Consider the following 24,009-nt stretch of genomic DNA (forward strand, 5'->3'; position numbering starts at 1 on the left):
CATTAAATGTGTGTGAGAGCAAAACTGTTCTAGTTGCTCATGGCAACCAATCAAGTTGAACTTTAGTTTTATAAACTACAGTGGGAAAATGAAAGGTGAGCTCTGATTGGTTGCCATAAGCAACTATAATAGTTTTGCTCTCAGACGCTTCTGATAAATCTCCCTCTTTGAGCCTCAATTGTAACAAAAAAATCTCAACTTGCCAGATGCAACAGGTCTTGTAACAACATGGTGAATATTTTCATTGAAGACAGCTTCAACAACTGTCCTTTTACATCTCAAATGCCATGAACAGGTAAAACCAAAGCAAACTTTCAGTGATGGACAATGAAAGGTAAAGTAACCGAGGAGCTCCATATACAAATGCCCATACTATTAAAGGACAACTCATGAAACATTAACACACATGATGGGCTTAGTAACACTACTTTTTTAAACCTGAAAAAGTAAGAAATATAAATGCAAAAATTAAAATTGGGCCATTCCTAAAGAGATTAAAATCTTTATATTTATTGCTATATATTCAAAGAAATGTTTGAAGCATGAATGCTGAGTTTGCCTCACATTAAATTTAGGTTTAGTAAATACATGCATAATTTGTCTCTTCTACTGTATAAGCTAGTTTTAACAATATAGCCACATTCAGGTGTGCCACTGGAAATTTAAGGACCCCACTGTTCCCTCCACATGTTAGTTTTGCATCTTTTGTTTGCTATGTAGTGCAGTAGTAGTATAAGTTTAAGACTATCATGCGCCTTGGGGTATATATGGATTGTGGCCTCTCCAATGGTATAGAGTTGTCAGGATCAGTGGTAGTGAATCCTCTGTACCACCGCGGACAATGACGTAAGCCAACACCTGGGACTGGAGTCTAAGTGGTACCCGGTTTTCACCAGATCCTGCCACAAAGCAGGTTGTACTTATTGTGGCGTAGTACCACAAGGTGGTTCCTTAGGCGCAACTTTGTCCGCGGTGGTGGCCAAAGCGAAATACAGAACTGTAAGGCAAACTTGTGGTCGGGAACAGGAAGGAGGTCGAAACAGGTAGCACTGGATCAGAGTCAGGGATGTTGCGGAAGATCAGGACGGGCAGTACAGGAACAAGGTCAGGAACAGAATCAGGGTAACAATGGGAAATCAGGATAATCGCACACGGCATCAGACAAGCTTTCTCTAAGGCTCCGAGGCACAAAGATCCGGCAGGGGAAATAGGAAGGGGCAGGGAATATATCAGAGAAAGCTGCTGGCCAGTGCCAATTATCGCAGTGTTGACTAAGTATAAGGCTGTCTTCATATAGCTGCTCTGGAATCACATACTGATGCAGGATGATAAATCTGACATAGTTTTAGACTGTCTCCATGTAGCCAACATAAAGTCACACCACAGGGGAAATCCTGCAGATTTGTGAGCTAATGGGTAAAACCAGCTGTTACTGTAAATCTGGTCACCTACATGTGGTGTCTCTTTAATTTGCTTCTCCCTGGCCGCCATGTCAACTTCTTTCAGCCACGATTCGTCTCTGCAGATTTAGCAACACAAAAATGTTAGCAACTTCTTAATGCAAATTTAATATTGTTCTGTTGCTTCCTTAGATATCACTATTATGCCCCCACAGTAGCCACTATACAACAGTGCACAACCCACTACAACTGATATAGTCACAGTTCCCCACACGGTAGCCAACATAGAAACTATGTCCCACATCACCATTATAATTACTGGGGCCCCACAGTAGCCAATAGTCACAGGGCCTCAACTTTAGACAAGTCAGAGTTTCTCCCTATAGTAGCCAAGTTAAAGTTTCCCTGACTGTAGCCAAATCATATTTTCTCCTAATGCATCCATGTCACAGTGGCCCGCAGTAGCTCCGTGACCTAAGCCCTCATAGTTGCCAATTCAGTTGCCCCCAAAGTAGCTAAGTCAAGTCGTCCCCCAGAGTAGCCTAGTCAAGGTATATGCAACAGTAGCTCAAATGACAGTATCCCCTACAGTAGCCAAGTGACAGTAGCTAATCACAGTGTCCCCTTGGTTATTATAACTACCACCCTACCCAATAGAAGTAGTAGTACTATGCTGTGCCAATATATAAAGGAAAGGAGTAATAATATTTTGCAATGCCAAGATAGGATGGGAGCAGACATGTTGCAATAAATCCTAAGTAGAAAATATACGTATCATACATACAGAAAATTGCCTGAGGCAAAACAATACCACCTATATCCGACACTGAACTACATAGTGAATATCACAACAATTAAGAATTAACCATAAAAACTCTCCACACAACTTTGGGTTTTTAATAGTTTATTCACACTAAAAAGCTATTTATTTTAAATATTAGAATAAAAGTTACTTTTTATTAACACTTGGATATGGTTGGTATTGTTTTGCCTCAGGCAATATTCTGTAAATAAACTAAAAACCTAACCACCTGGCCCCAGTAACGCCAGGTAACATGTTCCACAGGGTCATCCTCTTGCATTTGAACGATTACCAATTGCTGTAATACTGTTGTACTTGGTTACCTGACCATTTTTGTTTACGCTTGTTTACATATGCAAGTCGATGTTTACACATACGCTCTACTGTACATTTATGCTGCTAATTTTCTGCTTACCAAATGATTTGTTCCCTGTGGACTAATTTCCTGTGCGCTTTTACTTTGTATCTCTCCTGTGAGATTTTTTTATTGGTATTTTATCTATGGAATTGAATAAAGGTTATTTGTTTACATCATGTTTACAGAATAGTTTCTTTCCCTCTATCCAGGTGGTTAGGTTTTTAATTGCATATTTGCGAGGGCACTCTTAAATGAATTTTCTCTGGTATACCCAATACTATTTATGAGTTAGTCTTGTTCGACTACGGCACTTTTCACTATTGTCTTAGTCTTTTTGTATGTGACTGTAAATAAACTAACCCTGCTAAGTCCTTTTGTCCTTAAAAGTTCTGTCAAATACATACAGAAAACACGCAGAAAACACATAAGATCTGCACTAGAGATGAGCGAACACACTCGTCCGAGCTTGATGCTCGTTCGAGCATTAGCGTACTCAAAACTGCTCGTTGCTCGGACGAGTATTTCGCCCGCTCGAGAAAATGGCATCTCCCGCCGTTGTGATTTTTGGTGGCCAGAAACAGAGCCATTCACAAGCCAGGAGACTCTGCACTCCACCCAGCATGACGTGGTACCCTTACACGTCGATAGCAGTGGTTGACTGGTCTGATCAGGTGACCCAGGAATAGACTAGCCCCTGCCCGCGCCGATAAGCGTACACGCCTGTCGACTGACAGCACTGACAGGCTGACGCTTATCAAGATGAATAAAGCCTGGATTTCTCAGGATTTCCATTCTCCACCAGGTGAAGGAAGCTCAACCTGAATAATTTATGCACTCCTCCTCCTCATTTTCCTCCTTCTTCTCCTCTTTGTACACTAAAGCAGAGGAAACTGGCTATTTTTTGCCAGGGCCAACTGTATCTAGCTATAGTACTCTATGTATTTAATTTTTCTGGAGGGCCACATACCCGGTCCTCTGTTTTAAGCAATTTTTGGGAGTGCCACATACAGGCACTCAATCTATTTAATTTTTCTGGAGGACCACCTACCTGCTCCTCTGGTTTGAAAACTTTTTTGGACTGCCACATACAGACACTCAATCTATTTAATTTTTCTGGGGGACCACCTACCTGCTCCTCTGGTTTGAAAACTTTTTTGGACTGCCACATACAGGCACAGGCAAATTAAATTGTCTCCATAGCAGCCTCCACACGTCGTCTTTTTAGCTGCCTCCACACGTTGTCTCCATTGCTACCTCCACATGTCATCGCCATAGCTGCCTCCAAAAGTCGTCCATATAGCTGCCTCCATACATCGTCCCCCTATCAAACGAGCTGTGTCAGGCAGATTTTTCGGTTATTTTCATGGCTTCCACATCAAACTTGTTAACTTTGTCGCCACCCTGCTGTGTTATCCACAAAATATACTGGCAAACTTTTATCATTTACCGATATTATTTCAACGCTTCTTGCGCATCTGTTTGGGGAAAAGGTTCTTAGAAGTGCTGTTTGGGGAGTAGCCGAGAGACAGGGGCTTGGCTAGGCGAAAGCTCGCCTGGCAGCGGAGCGCCAGCTCCATCCCAAGATCCAACTAACATAGTTTTAACTGCAGCACCTTTAATCTACTACTACTACACTGCCTCCATACATGGTCCCCTTATCAAACGAGCTGTGTCAGGCAGAATTTTGGGTTGTTTTCATGGCTTCCACATCAAACTTGTTAACTTTGTCGCCACCCTGCTGTGTTATCCACAAAATATACTGGAAAACTTTTATCATTTACCGATATTATTTCAGCGCTTCTTGCGCATCTGTTTACATTCCCCTCACCCGCCATAACCCAAACTTATAAGAACACTACTACACTTGATCTTATACAAAAGGTTTTTAGAAGTGCTGTTTGGGGAGTAGCCGAGAGACAGGGGCTTGGATAGGCGAAAGCTCGTCTGGCAGCGGAGCGCCAGCTCCATCCCAAGATCCAACTAACATAGTTTTAACTGCAGCACCTTTAATCTACTACTACTACACTGCCTCCATACATCGTTCCCTTATCAAACGAGCTGTGTCAGGCAGAATTTTCAGGTGTTTCACCAGATACATAGTGGAACTCGGCCCATCTGTCGCCGCCATAATGGAGACCTGAAGTTGCAATCATAGCAGCGCAATATGGATGCCCCATACTGTCGCTCTTAATCATGGAACCATTTCCGAAAAAACGATTAAAAATAGAACCACTATACTATTCCGTTATTCCTAGGTGAAATATTCAAACGACCCGGCCTGCTTTGAAAATTATAATTTTTTCAAAGTAAACGCTTCTGGCCCCCAGGCCCATTATGGGTGGGGAGGAGCCGAGAGACAGGGGCTTGGACAGGCGAAAGCTCGCCTGGCAGCGGACCGCCAACTCCATCCCAAGATTAGGCAGCCTCAGAGGCATCCATGCATGCTGCCCCTGCTGTTTCCTGTCCTTTTTGCCTCCACGATCCTCCACAGCGTCCACCAATGTCTCCATGTGCAACTTTCAACTCTCTATACCCCAGACGCTGGAGCACGAGAGGATATGCAGCACATCATCCCCTTATCATACGAGCTGTGTCAGGCAGAATTTTCAGGTGTTTCACCAGATACATAGTGGAACTCGGCCCATCTGTCGCCGCCATGCTGGAGACCTGAAGTTGCAATCATAGCAGCGCAATATGGATGCCCCATACTGTCGCTTCTAATCATGGAAGTCGTCTCCATGGCTGCCTCCACATGTCGTCCCCCTATCAAAAGAGCTGTGTCAGGCTAATTTTTCGGGTGTTTCACCAGATACGTTATGGAACTTGGTCACTATGTCGCCACCATGCTGTGTTATCGACTAAATATACCGTCAACCTTTTGTTCACATAGGAAATCATTTCAGCGCTTCTTGCTCACCTCCCGAGCATTTTAGTGCTCGCTCATCTCTAATCGGCACTTATCTTACACTTCTTTCCTAAAAACAACAGTTAGTTCAACCCATTAAGGACACATCTCATTTTTTCCTTTAGGACACAGCCCGATTTTTAAATTCTGCCATGTATCATGATATGCAGTTATAACTTTAGAATGCTTTAACTGACTAAGTTTCTTTTTATAATGTTTTTTCATGACATATTGTACTTCACATTAATGCTATATTTAGTTTTTTGCACTTATTTAAAAAAATGGAAATTTGGAAAACATTTAGAAAAAATATGAGATTTTCTAATTTCTAAATGTTATCCTCCTCATACAGTTAGTCTAACAACCCAAATGGGTTGCTAACTAACCATAACCATATATTTGCTTTTTGTTGACATAATTCTTTATATGTTAATTTATTTTATTAGGATGTTAGCAGGTTTACAAATTGAACAGCGATTTTCCAAATTTTTAAGTAAATTTCAGATTCAATTATTTTAGAGGACAGTTAATTTTTATAAGGGTTTTCAATGTTCTATTTATAAGAAACTCCCCACAAATCACCCCATTTTTATAACCACACCCCTCAAACTATTCAAAAGCAGCATTGCTTGTTAGCTCTTTAAGCATCTCACTAGAATAAAAACAAAATGGAGGTTCTATTTGGAATTTTTTTTAATTTTGACAATAAAATGAAAATGTACACGTTCATGGAGGATAAAATGAGAAAACATATCCCCTTGTGTATATATAATATAATGAATTTATTTCTGTCTTTGTTTTTCTAGGCAACCATTGGTACCCAAATTGAACAGTCTGTACCTCTTTCTGATATAGAGATTGTAAGAACCACCGGAGACTGAAAGCATACTGAATAGAGTATTTCAAAAACATTATTCATTGAAGTATTCATTGTTTGTTTTCCACATACAGTCATACATATAAATAGAATCCAAGGTAACCAATCTTATTTATATGGAAGAAGGGCAGATCGTTGCATGGACATGGTAGTTTTTGGTCCAAAGTGACTGAAGCAGTTTGCCCCTTCTTAACATTTTACCTTTTAACATATTCCCTCTACCTGGTCATGCCCCTAAATATGTTAACATACCAGAAACATAAGAAGAACAAGAAGAAAAAAAATGTAGACAATCGAGTTCGTAATCACATTATTTAGGGCAGATGTACACTCAGAAATAAGGGTAGCTGGCCTCCTCAATAAAGTCAGAGCTTCAATATCACTAATAATATCACCATGCAGAGACCATAAAGTGGTGAGATATCAGGTCTCCACAGTGATCTAAAAAGATTTAGCACACTGCCAACTGCAGTAGAGATAACAGTACCCATCAAAATTAGACTCAGTGGAAGTTACTGATTAATCTCAACTATACACTTGCTCCACATTTAATGTTAGGTTGTAGTCAAGGTCTTGTTTTTCTTTATTATTTGCCTCAGATCACCATTACAACTTTTTCTGAAGACTGCAAGACCTGCTGCCAAGATATTTGTGCCCCCCTTTATTAACTGACCAAAATATTGGTGGAGATGTATTAATGTGGCAATCTTTAGACCAGTGTAGCGTAAAACTAGACAGATATCTACTGCACCAGATTAATCCCTGTGTCTGATGCTGGATGATTAATCTGGTGCAGTAGAAGACTAGCGAGTGGGACTTTGCACCTCCTATTAGTCTAGTTTACTGCACCACAATATTGAATTTTATGGCGTACGGACTGAATTCTCTGGCGCATGGGATGAAAGTTATATGCCAATGGGGTGGGGGGAATGTATCATTGTAACTACATCAGCTTTCTAGAACTTTATTTTGCAGAATTGTTGCATCAACAGATTTGCACCATATTTATGCCTTTTTTGCGACTACCTACTACACTTTACATTTCTTTTCACCAAAACCAGATTTATCAAGGAAAGGTGCAAGTCAGATTTATGATGTGCGACTTTTTTGAAAAGTCACAAATGGGAATGAGCAAACCTCTTTAGAGAACTTGAAAGTTGGGAACAACCACAATCGCTGCTGGTACCGATCACAGGTTTTAACAGGGGGGGAGCAGAGCCAAATACTGAGCCCAAAACCTGATGTCAGTGTTCAAGTTGAGTCCACATATCAATAGTCACAATTGAAGGCACAAATCCACTCTAATCCGTCATGGCATATATTAGTTGCTTCTGAATCTGTTATCTAAATCTACTAAAGTAAGCAGCTCCAAGCGCTACTCCAGATGTAGCATTGTTACCCTGCTAGCTTTATCGGATCCTTCCAATAAGGCTAGCAAACACTGCTGTGCCATACCCTGAAAACACCAGACAGAGCTTAGAGCGGTCCGGTGTATTCAAGAGGGGGCGGTCTAAGAGGCTTCTTCTTCCCCGGACCACCCCTCTCATGCACTCCAGTGTTTGCTAGCTTTATTGAAAGGTTCCGATAAAGCTAGCAGTTTAACACTCCAACATCTGGGGTAGCGCTAGGAGATGCTTACTTTAGTAAGCAGTTCTTAGAGTGTTTTTTTTAGCATGACAGGTCCTCTTTAACACCTCATATGCCAGATTTTTCAAGCATTCTTAACAGCTTTGAAAAATCTGATATGCATTAATCTAAAACCTGGTGCACAATGGCTGCCTAATGATGCAATCCCCCTATCTTAACTATATTTTTCAGTGTTTACCAAATATTTACATAGTTATGCATATTACTATAATAGTTTACATTGTATGCATATTTTTATATGTAAATGTTTTAAATATTGTAAATTATGGTTAAAAATGGACACGTTATACTCTAAACCTTTAGTTTTTTCTCTACACTAACACAAAATTACTCATCATGAAGCATTTACCTATATTTCCCCATCCTTTTACAACTTTGGTGTACACTGTTAAGTTTCAAATTTATATAAATAAAAAATTTTATATACTGATTTTATGTGCGGATTTCATGTGAATTTGTTTTATGTGTATTGCAGTTTTTACATGTATTTGGATTTTCTTTATGCACTTTTTAACCCATTCAGGATTTCTGTTTTTTACTCCCCTCATTCCAGAAGTGAAAACTTTTTAGGAGGTTTATGAGGGCTTGTTATCTGAGAGACTACTTGTACATTTTAGCGGGACCACTTAATTTTCCATACAATATATTGGAAAGCTGGAAAGAAATCCAAGTGCAGTGAAATTGACAAAAAAACACATTTGATTTCCCTTACCCGATGACGTCCCTTGACGATTGGCCGCATTATTTCCATAATGTCATCACTAATTTTATAAAAGCACATTCACTTGAATGCTGTGTATTATGCACATTATTTGAGCAAGAATATCACAAAATCAACTTTTAAAGGTACCTTTAGGTAAACTATTAAGAGCTGTATGTAGAAAATTGAGCAATTCATTGATCTGGATTCTACTAATACTAAGGTATATGAGTTTCTGTTGGTTTAAAGAGAACCTGTAAGCAGAATTGCACATGTCAGGTTAATGGCAGCTGCTGCAGGTCACATTATGGACAACACAAACATGTATTTGACTTAAACATCTAAAACATACCACAGGCAACAATTAAAAAAGTTACTGTAAAACAAACAGCAACTGTCCAGCGGTTTCCTCCCACACTCTAAAACGTACTGGTAGGTTGATTAGATTGTGAGCCCCATTGGGGACAGGGAAGATCCGGCATGCTCTGTGCAGCGCTGTGGAATCTGTGTGCGCTATATAAATAAAGAATTATTATTATTAACTGATCCACATCATGAAAGGGGGGCTTCAGTAAGGCTCAGTGAACATGAACGTATACTTGCCATACAGTCATCACAAGAGAGAGGAGGAGTGAGCAACGCTCTGAGTTCCCGAAAGTGCATTCTCTGACGATAATGCACTGTGCCGCGATTCACTAAGATCGTGTGCCCAATATCCTGCATGTGTCACTTCCCCGCTCAGGTCCGCCGGAGTTCACCATCTTCTTCCTGGTGTATGTGCATTGGATGTAACACAATTTTAATCTTAAATCATGCGCTCAGTCCAAATCCGTCGGATCATCCGACGGCCTGCCCCATGATTTCTGTCGCATGAAAGCCAGCGCAGCTGCTCCAAAATCCAATCGCATGCGACACAATCCCTGGTTGAATACCTGTCACAGCGGCGCAAATCCTGAAAACTGCGAAAATCTGACAAAAGTGCCGTCCCCGGACCCTTAGTAAATAAGCCCCAATATGTGCTCACCTTACTGTGGCTAGTCGCTATAGGCATCTCTGGGTACCGATATCTGGTAGCACAACTGTGCAAGAGCCTAATTCTGATTAAACATTGCAAATATATGACTTGACTATAAGTATAACCTATTAGAGTTGTTTCCACTCTTAACTCAAATTTGATTATTTGTAAACCAGTTCCTTAAAAATAACACATGCTTGCGAAACCCTAGATTTACCCCACCTATCCCTAACAGTTGCACTCTATGCTTAGTTGCAGCAATCATCCAGTTTGGCACAAGTTTAGCATTACATACTGGGAAAGAGAGGGGGCAGAATAAGAGGTGAAGTTGAACCCCCCAATGCTGACCTGCTCCTTAGAAATAGAATAAGACACATCTTGCGGGGTTCAGGGTAGACTTGTCTGGAGGCAGAGCACATGTGGGAGACTGACAGAGCTGCACTTTATATGCATACAGCATGTGTTCCTATTGATTTGGTTAGATGAAGCACCTTTCTAAAGTTCACCTTGGGCAGCAGAGAAGATAAGTTCACCATTGGCAGTCATATGTAAACATGTCATTGCTTAGGATTTACCCGAGAGAATGTGGTGGGGTTGAGATGAGTTTGTATTTTTATCTAAATATACATAACAGAATGAGCATTTTGAAGTATTTAGAATAATTTTTTTTTTCTCTGAAAAACTCCTTCAAATTGTTTAAAAATATCTATGTACCGTGATCCTGGAGTTTACCTTTATATTAATGAACTACTTCCACACCATTAACATTTGCTGCTGTAAAGATTCTGTAAATAGTTTATTTCAGAGGTGACTATTTCATGCACATAAATCGTTTTATCTCTTTCTCCTGTATCTTTCTTCATATCCGTAACAATCTAAACAGTAAATTAGTACTGTAGCTACAGAGCCTATACTTTTCCAGTCAATGACATCCTCAAGGACTCATGTTGCCTACTGTTTGACCTTGGTTTTAAAAGCATAAAAAGAAAGAAGATACAACCTTGTAACTGGAAATCAGTCCATCAAGAATCATTCTGACAATCTAATGTAGAAGAGAAAATACACACTCACTTTTGTCAAATCAATTTGTCTCATAAGTCTGTCCTTTAAACAGTTCTTAGAATCGGGACAATAAAGTGAGTTTTATTCATTGAAAATGTACAGCATTTTAGTAACCCATATACTATAGTTGCTACAGTTGCTAATTGTACCAATGAGTATGTAACAACAGAAATCTATTGCAGTTGCTGTAACCTTATACTGGATAAAACGTTTGTCGCCACTTTGATATTGATGGCCTATACTGGTGACTTCCGGCATATCCACCAGCCAGTTGCAAAGGATGTGTCTGAGCACAACCTACTGCCTCACCAACAGTTCGATCCAGTGTAGTTGAGAGACACTTATATATGGCAGGCAAATTCAATTAACTGTGTATGCCACTTTAAAGTTTTATCCACTAGTGCACCCTTATGAGGCTGCATTGCCACTTTCAGGTGTTCAAATTCAGTTTTTGGTAAAAGTATAGCATATGGACATGATCTATTTATTGTTGCCCCCTAGTGTTTTAGTTATATTTAGAACCCAGACAGAGACAAGTTGTCTGTAATCCAGTATGGCCAGGAAACAGGGGCAATCCACACATGGAGTGGTGGATCAAAGAATATTAGGGCCAGGGAATCAGATAAGTTCACATCTCACAAATAGTATATATAGGTTTATAAGGATAAAGATTTAGGTCACACAGTAGGTGGCAGAACCAGTCCTTCCTTTGGATTTCCACCTGAACTGCACAAAGAGCTAAACAATTTGGATAAAGGGAATTACATATCTCTTACTAACTTGTACACAATCTTGAGTTATCAGGTTCCACTAGCAGGATTAGGTCAGTGGGGCCAGCTAGCTCTATCATCCAAGAAAATTTGCAGTAGGTGGGACAGCTGTAACTCCACTAAATCACCTAATACCCCTCCTGTCTGATATGGGGTGAAACATAATGAGGTGCCCAGTGGATTGGAGGCAATATTAGTTGCACAGTTATTTAATTCTCCTATCAAGAGTTATAGCATTTAAAAAAAAAATAAAAACTACTACCAAAAGCTAATTAACAGGGGAAGCAGAGGAAAATCCTCCTCGCAGTCACAACAAAGTAAGGGGTGGGAGCACAAACCCAGTGGGTTTAAATTAGCGAGCCCAAGAAACAAAACATTTAAAAAAATAAATATGTACTCACCTCCACCGTCCCTCCCAGTGTCCCGCGCTACTATATCTCCGATCTGTGCCCCTGTAAGCAAACAGAAGCAAATAAGCCGCCCTGTGCTCAGCTTCAAATAGCTTCCTGTTTGTTTACATAGGGCACGGATTAGAGGGGTGGCAGTGCGGGACGCTGGGAGGAACCATGGAGGTGAGTACATGTTAATTTTTTTAAGCAGCCACCAATGTTTTTTGTCTCGGACAACCCTTTTAAACTTTTTATGTTAAATCTAGGCTCCTGTTTAAAATGTATAACTTACATTTTACATGAAGAAGAAAATGCGAATTTTTTTTCTTTCATTTGGCTTTAACAGCTCTGTCCCTCACACAGATTGCAGCTTATGGTTTACCTTCCTACACATAAACTTATTGGATATTGCATGCCACCTATCACATTGCTTCTCCTCCCTTTCAACAGACACAGACAGACTGTATTATTATGCCAACACACACAGAATGACCAACACTCATGGTTTACCCCCAAACACATGCAGACTGCACTTCATGGCATACCCCTCTTTGGCACACACCCAGAGTACACCTTGATGTTTATCCCATAACACACATACACACCTCATTAATAACCTGCAAACAGACATTACAGTGTGAATAAATTCAAATCCAGCAATGCTTTATGTATAAAGGGAATCTCTCACCAGGTTTGAACCCATTTAAAGGACATCTACCATCAGTTTCACATACTATCACATACATGCACGTTTCTTTATATACTAAATTTCTTTATTAGTGAATAAAGAAATGGCACACTTACAAAGAAAAAGAGTTTTAAAAATATGTAAATTTACTGCCAATAAATTACCGTAAATAAATTAAAATCCGGCGATGCCAAGAGGCACTCAGGTGCAAATATTTTTTTTTTAATCAACTGTGTTTTTCTTGGGTTTTTAAGAAAGGAAAAGTACATCTCCAATAAAGTCATATCAAAGCATTGAGTACAAGAAGACCCTCACCAGGATCTGTTTTTTATATAGCTAATGTAGAAGTAGCAATATTGCATCTTTCAGTGAGAAAAATCTAACAGGAACCGTTATAAATCTGTGAGGTATCATTACTGATAAGAAAATATATATACAAAGATACAAGACTTGACAGGACAGAGGAACACATTAAGGTGGGGAAGAAGGTGGAAAACCCTCATTTTCCATGACGGATATAGGAGGGGCATGCACCCCACTCACATCAAATCAATGCTGTGGTGGCCCAGTACAAATCCAATGGAGGCAAGGTGAGGTCAAATTTGTCAACTCTATTTTGCATAAGAGCTGTTAGATTGTTCCGTGGTGCAAAGGTCAGCACGAGAAGGGGGAGCCACTTGTTTCCATTTAGCAGTAATTAAACATTGTTTAATTTCCATTAGGATATGCAGCAATAGTATTGAGCTATGCTTCCCCAGACCAGCTGGGAAAACATTCAGAAGGTATATTTCAGGCTCCTCAGGGATCACCCGGCCCACTATAATCAAGGTGCACATCCAAAGTATGTGGTGTACATCTGCCCCCCCCCCCCCCCGACACTCATCTTCAACAGATATCTGGTCCTTTTGGATAAATTTGGTGAAGGAGAGCTGGAGTGTGATACCAGAATAAAATAAGCTTATATCAATTTTCTTTCTATTGAATACAATGGGGATTTTCAGATGCTCTCTCCCAGATACCAAACCATATGGATGGGTTTAGTGTTCTATCTAGGAAGGCCTCCATCCAAAGCATGTAGTTATGTCTAGTTATGTCTGGGAGGGTACTTGGAGTATGGATCTGCCAAAATTCTTTAGATTGTGGATATGAGCACTGCTGTGGTTATATCTTCCTTACATAATGTCTCAAAGTCTGTTGCCTTAGAGACCATTGGTGCCATATAGGGAGCTTCCTAGTTCTCTATATCAGAGAAGCAAAATAAAGTTTTCTCATGCCAGGGTTTGGCCATCTGGCCCGTGAGGCCTACAGGTAAACCTTAACTACATAGAAATGAAGTAATCGGAGATTGGTCAGACTGTAGTGGGAAACAGGAAGCACAATACTTCCACATTGCTTTAGTATGCATCATGGGACCCAATAGTGGGATGACAGGAGGCAGGAAGGTAGAGGCTGTGGCCCAGAGAACGGCATTTGGAAGGATCGAGACACTCCATAACTTCTCTATTTCCATCCACCTGGTATAAGCCTCAAGCTGGAATGCGCCTCAGGTGTGTCACCCAATAATATTTCAGTAAGTCTGGCACTGCCAATCCCCCGGTATCCTATGGTAAAATTAGGATTTGTCGATGCAGTCAGTGGTGTTTATGTGCCCAGATGAACCGTAGTAATGAGGCCTGTAGAGTCTCTAGGGTTCTCAGTGGAATTGGGACTGGCAGGGTTTTTAAAAAGTATATCAGCTTTGGCAAAATTGTCAGTTTATTAGCTGTAATTCTGCTGAAGAAAGAAAGAGGGAGTCATCTAAACCCATAGGTATTTCAAGGCTTTTGTCTGCCATCTGTAGTTATAACTGGAGCATAGGCTCATATTCCTTGGTTGGAATATTGATTGGTAACGCCTCAGTTTTAATTAAGTTGACTTTGTATCCTGATAACTCTCAATAATGGTCCAATAATCTATGGAGATTGGGGAGGGCAGTATGTGGCGCATAATGGTTAATAAAATTTGAACTTTTTGCTCCTAATGTGGACCACCCGTTTGTCCTCCAATTGCCTAATTGCCGCCACCAGGGGCTCAATGCATAACACAAATAATAATTGGGAAAGTTTCAAGGAGTTTAATAGAAGCTGATGGGTTGGAGTATAGGCTGTCGATAGCTGCCAAGATGGGGTCTTGGAATCCAAACATCTCCAATGTATGGAAAAGGAACGGCCAACCAAGGCGGTCAAACACCTTTTCTGCATTCAGGATCAATAATAGTGCCTCTCCCTGTGCCTGATTGACCACATCAATTCAGTCTATGGTACCCCAAGTGTTATAACCCCCCTGTATCCCCATCACAAAGCCCACTTGATCTTTATCTATAAATTGTGGGAGCCATAACTTCAGTCTATTTGCCAATATTTAAGTGAACAGTTTATAATTTGGGTTTAGCAGTGGCTGTACTTTGAGCAGTCAGTGGGTCTACATCGGGGCATTAAGTGCTGTCAAGGCCTCAGGAGGTGGTCAAGGTAAATGGCAGTCTGTCAAGGGTTTGAACAGTGCCCAAGAAGAGGTCTTTTATTTGTGGGTCTCATGGGGGCTGAAGTAGAATTAATTGGGGCAGTCTCTGGGGTTATCAATACACCACAGACCATAGAGGTGGTGTTGTCATAGTAGTTTACGGAATTCTCTTGTCAGCCTAAGGAGGTAGGGAGAGAGTGGGTTACCTTGCATTGCTAGCCTTTCTACCTAGCCAGAGTATGGAATATTAATGTCTTCCAACATTAGTAAAGTTGCTCTCGGTAATGTTGACAGTTTATTGAACACCTCGTGGAAACACCTAAGTTGACCACTGTTCAGGGCATAAATATTACAGTGGGGTGCCAAGCAGATAACCAAGGAGTATCGCATATCTCCCTTTGGGGTCCAGAATTACTTCCGATACCTGAATAGGGAAAGATGTGGCAATCAGAGTGGCTACAGCATATCTCCTCCTATTCTCTCTAATGGCATGGTAGGAGGTGGGGAACCTTCCTTTAGCAAAGTCACAGGTACCAGAAGAATCAAATCAAAATATGTCTCTTGTTATCCAGAGTATATTTAAGAATCTTGTCTGTGGAGTTGCTGTGTATCGGCTACATTTTCTGGATCTGGGATTACATCAAATGACTGGATTCTAATCTGGGGACCCTGGGGTGGGGAGATGCTCAGAAATCCTAATGGAAGCATAGAAGTAGCCCTGTCTTGTTGTCCAAATGTGCTGGTTGCCCAGCAGGATCTGATGACACCCGTACCACCACTCATTGGGGCTTATTTAGCAGGGCCTCTGCTCCACGTCAGTGGTGTAAAAGCCCTGAAATAATCGTAAATGCTAGCTTATTGCTTGCACTTGCGATTATTAAGCCATCTCCACCACCTTCACGCCAGCGTGATAAGTCGCCGGTTGCATTTATTTCTATGGCAGGCAGGGCCTGTCATAGAAATAAATGCTGTGCAGGACCCTGCCCAATACATCAAGAGGCTCAAGTCTCTTGATGTATGGCGCTGCGAAAATGCATTGGCTGGGCTATCATACAACTTTATGTTGAGGAGTTCTGATCTATCAAAAGTTTAGGAAGTTCCAAATAGTCTACCCAAGGGGAAGGATACTAGGATCCATGGATACATAGGGAGTATCCAGCAAAGGGTTTCAAATAACAGGAGACATGAGGGTCTTCTTTTGCTTCTGGGGGAGAATATTCAAAACATCAAACAAAATATCATCCTGTTACAGACCATCTTATAACTAACAAGAATCAATGGCAGTTCTACTAGTTGACAGACATCTGTTTAACTGGGGCTAATGTAAGTTGTCTCTCAGCCTGTCAGGGTTGTGAGTGAAATTTGTGCTAAGCCAAAGATTGCGTGAGCCCCCATGTCACCTCCTGTGCCCCCCTGAGCCCATGTGTCCAGGAGGTGTCTATAAAAATAATAATAAGCCAACCTTTTTCCACCCCTATGGGGTATATGTGTTATGCCTTAGGAAGGTACTGTACATAATAGATTGCAATGAAATGGAAATACCTTCTATAAACATTACTATATGTTGGAAGTAATCCCATCAATCATTATACAAGGTACCATGAAGTGAAGAAAATAATGGGAAAAAAATTAAATAAACAGAAATAAAACATGAAAGGAAAACTAAATATCTATGGATAAATTGAACAAATTACATAAAAAAAGCTAAATCTTTTTATGGAACCAGGAGGTCAGGATGTACTAGTTTTGTAAGGGTTAAAAAGTAATCAGAAAATGTTATCCAATCACTTATTGTTCTTTAAAGAGAGGCCAAGTAGGTTAATGTGACATTTTACATTAAATTTTATAAAGCTTCTCGGCCTTGCAAAGGACGTAAACATGCTGGTTGTTTCATGTTACCGTAGTAACTAATAGCACATGTCCTTGTAAGCTTTAGTGACTAGAAAAGTTGTAGACCTTTCAGATACTGAAAGTAGAGCCAAGTTTTTCCTTTTTAATTTATTAGAGTGCACAGTAGTTATGATTTGTCTTATCTATAGAATAGTAACTAAAAGAAAAAAAAATATAAGCATTTAATAACACTAAATATGTTTATATGCATAAGGTAAGCAGTGCCCCCCCCAAAGGTATCTGGAGCTAGGAAAGCGCTTGAGCCGCTGCATGAATGTACACTTAGTGTACTTCATATAGATATTGAGCATGCAGCTCAACCAACTTATGCATAGTCAAGCGTTTAAAAAAACTGGGTTGTCGAAGGATAAATAATAATTATATAAGGCTGGGGAGCTGTAAAAATAATAAACCACTTATAGTCACCTCCTCTGGTTCTCCAGTTCCTTAACTTCACAGTCCGTCAATGGTAACCTCTGGCTGTGGCTGGGACGGCCTCACAGAAAACAGCAGTGACAGATGGCCCTTCATCTGAGCAGGCGTGTGGATAGAGGTGAGTATAAGACGTTTATTATTTTTATAGCACCCCTAGCATGAGTTTCCAGTGCGCAGCTGTGTCTGGGACGGCCCCACAGAGAATGGCAGTGATGATCAGCCCTGCATTCAAACAGGAGTACGGAGAGAGGTGAGTATAATAAGTGTATTAATTTTACAGCTCCTCTGCAGCCTTTAAAAAATAAATTCCTTATCAACTCTGTTAATAAGAAATTTGTGTCTCCTTTGTTTTAGAAAGTTGCATATTGGTGACATGCAGCTTAAAGGGAACCTACCACCCCGATTCTACCTATAAAGGTAGAAGGGGTGGTAGGTGGATGGATGGGACGTGAGGAGAGCCCTTTTTTGGGCTAATCCTCACGTCCCGGGTGTCTTTTAGAAAACTTTATTGCAGTTATATGCTAATTTTTTTATGCGGCTACTGGGACGTGGAGTAGCCCGACATGAGGCTACTAGTCGCGGCTACTCCACTCCCCAGTAGCCACGTTACTCCGCCTACCAGGTAAACTTAGGTGCGCAGCTCCTGGTAGCTGCGCGCCCTCGTCCAGGTCCCCTGCGTTCTGCGCATGCGTAGAACGCAGGCCTTCGGCTGCGCGACTCCGGTGCCGCAACTACTGCGCATGCGCAGTAGCCGGGGTACTCTGACGAAAACCAGGAGCTGCGCGCCGAAGATTACCTGGTAGGCGGAGTAACGTGGCTACTGGGGCGTGGAGTAGCTGCGACTAGTAGCCTCATGTCCGGCTACTCCACGCCCCAGTAGCCACATATAAAAATTTGCATATAACTGCAATAAAGTTTTCTAAAAGACACCTGGGACGTGAGGATTAGCCCAAAAAAGGGCTCTCCTCACTTCCCATCCATCCACCTACCACCCCTTCTACCTTTATAGGTAGAATCGGGGTGGTAGGTGCCCTTTAAAGCTGGTGGGCCCTACGAACTAAGAACCGTGAGGTATCACAGTCCAACCCTGAATGTGTAGGTTTTTTATACAGTGGGGAGAGCTAAGAATGTAATGATCTCCAAGAAATATTGCCATGCACTGATAAAGTAATGCTTTTAAAGGGACATAAAAAATTCTTTTAAACCACTGATATACAGTACCATGAAATAATAATAATAATATAAATAAAACAAGAATGACCATTTAATTCAGAATTTCCCAATGTTTTTATGAGCTAGTATCATGTATATTACAGTACCACACTGATAAGACGATCAGTTCCCTCAGATCTGATGAAGGTTGTGTGCAATCAAATGATAAAAAAGACAATAATTCTAAGTGTGGATTCCCTATTCCCTGTTGGGGGATGGATTAGATCCATCTCCTGGTTTTACTGTGTTTTGTATTGAGTGGCAATCCAGCACAGAAAGTTTTGACTTTTGAGCAGGCGAATCTTCAGTAAAAATTCTAGGCTATTTACAAAGAGCACTTTTTGGTGGATAAATAAAATAGGGGGCACACATTAAATGTCTGCAGGTTAGCTGCAGTGGTATTTCCAAATATCTACATGGCAGAAATGTGGATAAAATGTATACAAATTCCATCCACAAAACCTGCAGCTTATCAATTGAAATCCGGTGTATGTTAAATATTGTTGATAATAGTTAGTGCAAAAAAGTATGAACCACCTCTAATTTGGTTTATAGGAGAGCGATTTATTCTAATCCTTGCCCCTTTCTAGCACTTTAATTGAGCAAAAAACAGTTGAAACAAGAATACAAGATATTCTGCCACAGATATACGCTGGAGAAGACCCTGATAGGTTGTGAGTGCAGTCTCCGTATAAACTGGATGGTAGATAGTAGAACTCACTGACATTCATTCCACAGCGTTGCCATTTGCATGAAGGGAGGATGCAATGGATGTGCTTTAGGTTCAGTTTAATGCCTTTACCTTAGAAATGACATGCCATGCGGTCAAAACACATTGCTACTGCCCAGTGAAGATGAACATGTCTGCTACAGTCACAAATGGAGGACAGCATGAAGAAGGAGGAAGTGATGTCACAGAAAGAGGAGGAGAAGCTGGGTAACAGTGCATGATGGGATAGCTAGCTTAAAGATACAGCAAGCAAATTATCCAACAATAAAAACTTTGACCACTGGGTGGCAGCATGCATAACATGAGTATGAACATATCATTGCAGACTGAATGTACAATACAAGACCAATAACAGCATGGGCAATATGACAGGCTGTAACAGCATACTCCCCGTCTGAAATCCCTGGATTTCACTACATATATAGATCAAACATTATGTAAATGTCCTTTGGTTTAGAATGATGATTCTGAACCCTGCAAACAAAATGCAAATAATCAAACAACAATAACTGGAAAACTGCTGATCAGGAACAGTTCAATGGTAGATAATCCAGCTCGCAGCAAGCCGCTGTCCCTGGCATAGTTCTGCGTTGAGCGACTGAGTCAATGTACTTGCATTGTCCCTTCTGCTTGACTTATTCCTGGTATCAAGAGGACAGTCTCAGATATAGGCCTAATGAATGTCTTGGGGACTCCTTGACGTATGGTGGTAACTTCCACCTTACGAACCTTACCATCCTCACTAGGAAAGATTTTAGAGATGAGCCCCATGGGCCAAGAATTCCTTTCCACTTTCTGGTCCTTCATCAGGACAAGATCTCCCACTTGCAAGTTTGGTTTGACCTGCTGCCACTTTCTTCGTCCTTGAAGAAGAGCCAAATACTCCTTTTTCCATCTGCTCCAGAAGCAATTGGCCAAATGCTGAACATGTTTCCACCGTTTCTGATAGATGTTACCAGATGAAAGCTCTTCAGGTGGACTAGGAACAGATCCGAGTTTCTGAGTGAGGAGAGTTGCTGGAGTGAGAAGAACAGGAGATTCAGGGTCTGTAGATAAAAGGACAAGAGGCCTGGAGTTGACAATAGCGGACACCTCAGCCAGGAAGGTGGTTAAGGTTTCATGGGTGAGCCTTGAGGAGTTTAAGCCTCTGAACATGGAGTCCAATATCTTACGGGTGATGCCTATTATTCTTTCCCATGAACCACCCATATGAAGAGGCGTGTGGAGGGTTAAAGACCCACGTACAACCGTTGTCGGCCAAGTAGTTTTGAACTGGCTTAGCATCTATCTGCAATTCTCGGCAGCAACCTGTAAAGTTGGTCCCACAGTCAGATCTCAGTTGCTTTACTGGTCCTCTTGCAATGGTGCGTACAAGTTTTAGCCATCTGGAAAAGCGCTCATATCGGTGACAGTTCAAGCCGGACTTCCTTTCAGACTTTGTGATGAGGGTACTCACTTCAGGACGTATCTCAGGATCGTTGTCAGGATCTTGGAGACTGAAGACGTCTTCGTCAGATGCTTTTTTATTCTCCCTCAGCAAGAACTTTGGACCTGTCAACCAAGAAGACTTGGCAAAGGCGCTAACAGACGATGGTCTGGTAGCACAATCTGCAGGGTTGAGGTTAGATGACACATAGTGCCATTGTTCACTGTTGGAGGATTTTCTAATCCTTTCTATAAAGGCCACAAAGTGATTTTTCATCTCAGGCTTGTTTCTTAATGTACATTGCAAGGAGATGAATCTGGATAATGCTTGTTTCCGATTGTTAGGAAGCCTGGCTCTTTCAGCCCTAAAGAGTAAGGGTGCAACCCAATGGTTAGATTGATCCTTGAAGCATTCACTGTCCATTATTTTGATAAACTCTTTATCTTCTATGGACGAAGCTACTCTGTTGTCATCTTGTGTTGTGCGAAACACTGATCCTCCTAAGTCATCATAAGGTGTAAGAATGATGTCTGGTGCCTTATGAAAGTTAGAAAGATGCTCCTTTACCTCATAATGATGAGGACATGGCCTAAAGTGAGTTGTGCGACCATTATTGAGCACAAAGGTTTTGAAGGAGTTCACTTGAGATGGTCTAAGATTCTTATCCGAACACACATTGCCAATGATTACCCAGCCTAGATCAAGTCTTTGTGCATATGGGGCATCATCTGGGCCATTGCATTGTTGACGTACCTTATGAACTCTCAGAATGTCTCTCCCGAGCAAGAGAAGGATGTCAGCATTCAAGTCCATCGGATGGATCTCTTTAGCCAGGTGTCTCAAGTGGGAATGATGATAAGCAGCTTCAGGAGTAGGAATTTCCTCTCTGTCATCAGGTATCTGGTCACATTCAATTAACGTTGGTAGGGATATGTGGATATTCCTGTTAATTGGAGAAATAATGTATCCAGTGGCTCTTCTGCCGAGGGTCTGTACTCGTCCAGAACAAGTGTTAAGGGTGTATGGAATTGCTTCTCCCTTTATACCGAAGGTCTCAAAGAACTTGGGTTTTGCTAGAGACCTGTTGCTTTGTTCGTCTATTATGGCATACATCCTGATGGCCCTTTCAGGTTGCCCTTCTGGGTAGACACTCACCAGACACACTTTGGCACAGCACTTGGAACCATTTTCCTTGCCACATACTTCCATGCAGGAGGAGGAGACAGTGGTCGTAGCTGAAACTTGAGCTGGTGGCTCCCCGCCATGCACTGTGACGGCCTTAGATGCTGCTTGAATTTGTGGGATGTCAGGAGAAGGGGTAGGATGCATGGCTACAACATGTTTGTCGCTACCGCATTCAGTACACTTGATGACAGCCTTACAGTCTTTAGCGAAATGGTTTGAAGAAGCACAACACTTGTAACATACTCCTAGTTCCTTGAGCATGTCTCTGCGTTCTTGCAAAGTCTTTGCCCTAAGCCCACGACATTCTTTCAGTGGATGAGGTCTTTTGTGTATGGGGCACATACGGTTAGGGTCTTTGTCTTTATGGACAGGAGCGTCATGTCTAGTGTTGTAGGATGCAGTCAATGGTACGTCTGTCTTCCTAACAGACACTGTTCCTCTTAAGTCTCTACGTTTGCTTGTTTGGTTTTCATACCTTGAGCATGATGATGAAGCTGGTAGAGTAGATTCTGTGAAGTCAAAGCTGGGATCATTCTTCTTCCGAGCTTGGTCGCTGATGAATCTGGAAAAGTAGGAGAAGGGTGGAAAAGACACATTGTGTTCTCTTTTGTACCTGGAGCCCAGATCTGCCCATTTTTCTTGCATGCCATATGGTAGCTTGGACACTATTGGGTTAACACCGTGAGCCGTATCAAGGTAACTCAGTCCTGACAGACGTGGATCTGTTTTGGCTAACTCCAATTCCTTTAATAGGTCGCTTAGGTCTTGAAGCTTGCGGTTGTCCTTGTTGGTAATCTTTGGGAAGATATGAAGTCTCTTAAATAAGGCACTTTCTATGGCTTCAGAACTGCCATAAGTTTGCTCAAGTCTTTCCCATGCTGCAGCAAGACCTTCCTGCGAGTGGCCCACATGAACTGCTCTCAATGTCTTTATACGTTCTGCAGAATCTGGGCCTAGCCACTTAACTAGCAAGTCGAGCTCTTCCTTGGCAGTGAGGTTAAGATCATTGATAACTGCTTCAAAGGTGGATTTCCAGGCTCTATAGTTTTCAGCATGGTCGTCAAATTTTGAGAGACTAATGTTTATCAGTTCTCTGCGCATCATATATCTGGCAAAGTCCGACATATCTGATCTCCCACCTTGTGTCACCAGATTACCTTGCCATATCCCTGGGGCATGTAGATTCTCTGCCATATGGGGCTGAGATGAATCAGGATGAAATGAGGTAGCATAAGGGTTAAGCGGCACTTTAGTCTCAGGATGATCCACTCGAGTGATGCTAGAAATTACCTTGTTCTGGGTAGCTGGCGTCATCTCATACTTTACAGGCATGGCCGTGTGGTAGGTTTGAAATTGTGCTGGAGATGATTGTTTTAGCACATAGTTGGCAGTGCGGTCATCTGGGTCTTCCACTTCTGCAGGGATGGAGCAGTCATGGTCAGTAACTTGGACTAATGCTTGCTCAAGAACTTTTAGCTTGGCTAAGGCGGCTGCTTCCTCCTTTTCCATTTGGAGAATTTTCAGTTGGGCTTCTGCCTCCGCTTGTCTTTTCACCATTTCTGCTTCTTTCTTGGCAAATGAACTTCTGACACTAGCTTCCTCTGCATCAGCACGGATTTCTATAATCTTGTCGTGTAATGCAGACCTACTGGAGCGGGAGGTTCTGGAAGATGATAGTGTATGTTTGGTTGAAGTGGACCGTTGAGATCTTACTTCTTGCAAGTGTGCAATGCGAACTTCTGCCTTATTTTTGGCATCTTTCACTATGGTATCCTGTGTATGAAGTAAAGTCTCTCTCTTGGCTAGCTCTGGTGTGGCATCATCAAATTCGGTGTTACTCAGGAATGTGATGTACTTTGCACACAGCCGCTGGTAGCGATCATAGGTGGTAGATAAGCGATTTAATGTTGTGCCTAATTTGGCTGCGTCACTGTCATAGCGTGAGATGGCTGCTACACAGTGTTCAATTCTTTGCCATAAATCATCAAGATTATCACAGAACTCTTCCTTAATTACTTC

At 41.5% G+C, this 24,009-nt stretch overlaps 1 protein-coding gene and 1 long non-coding RNA gene across 5 annotated transcripts in view; one reads left to right on the top strand and one right to left on the bottom strand.

Moving 5' to 3' along the window:
- Nucleotides 1–8,370, top strand: part of LOC140119166 (interleukin-5 receptor subunit alpha-like) — a 40,514-nt gene extending 32,144 nt beyond the window's left edge. For all 4 annotated transcript variants that reach the window (XM_072137915.1, XM_072137917.1, XM_072137916.1 and 1 more), the window contains one exon: nucleotides 6,272–8,370. In XM_072137915.1, coding sequence (XP_071994016.1) covers nucleotides 6,272–6,346 — 75 coding nt within the window. In that variant the 3' untranslated portion in view covers nucleotides 6,347–8,370. The remainder of the gene's footprint in view (nucleotides 1–6,271) is intronic.
- The window catches only part of LOC140119168 (uncharacterized), a 31,005-nt gene that overhangs the window by 2,168 nt on the left and 4,828 nt on the right, over nucleotides 1–24,009 (bottom strand). Inside the window, exon 2 of the long non-coding RNA XR_011853337.1 lies at nucleotides 1,453–1,519. This is a non-coding gene — a long non-coding RNA (uncharacterized lncRNA). The remainder of the gene's footprint in view (nucleotides 1–1,452; nucleotides 1,520–24,009) is intronic.

This window comes from Engystomops pustulosus, chromosome 2 (genome assembly GCF_040894005.1).
Source record: "Engystomops pustulosus chromosome 2, aEngPut4.maternal, whole genome shotgun sequence".
NCBI classification, from domain to species: domain Eukaryota; kingdom Metazoa; phylum Chordata; class Amphibia; order Anura; family Leptodactylidae; genus Engystomops; species Engystomops pustulosus.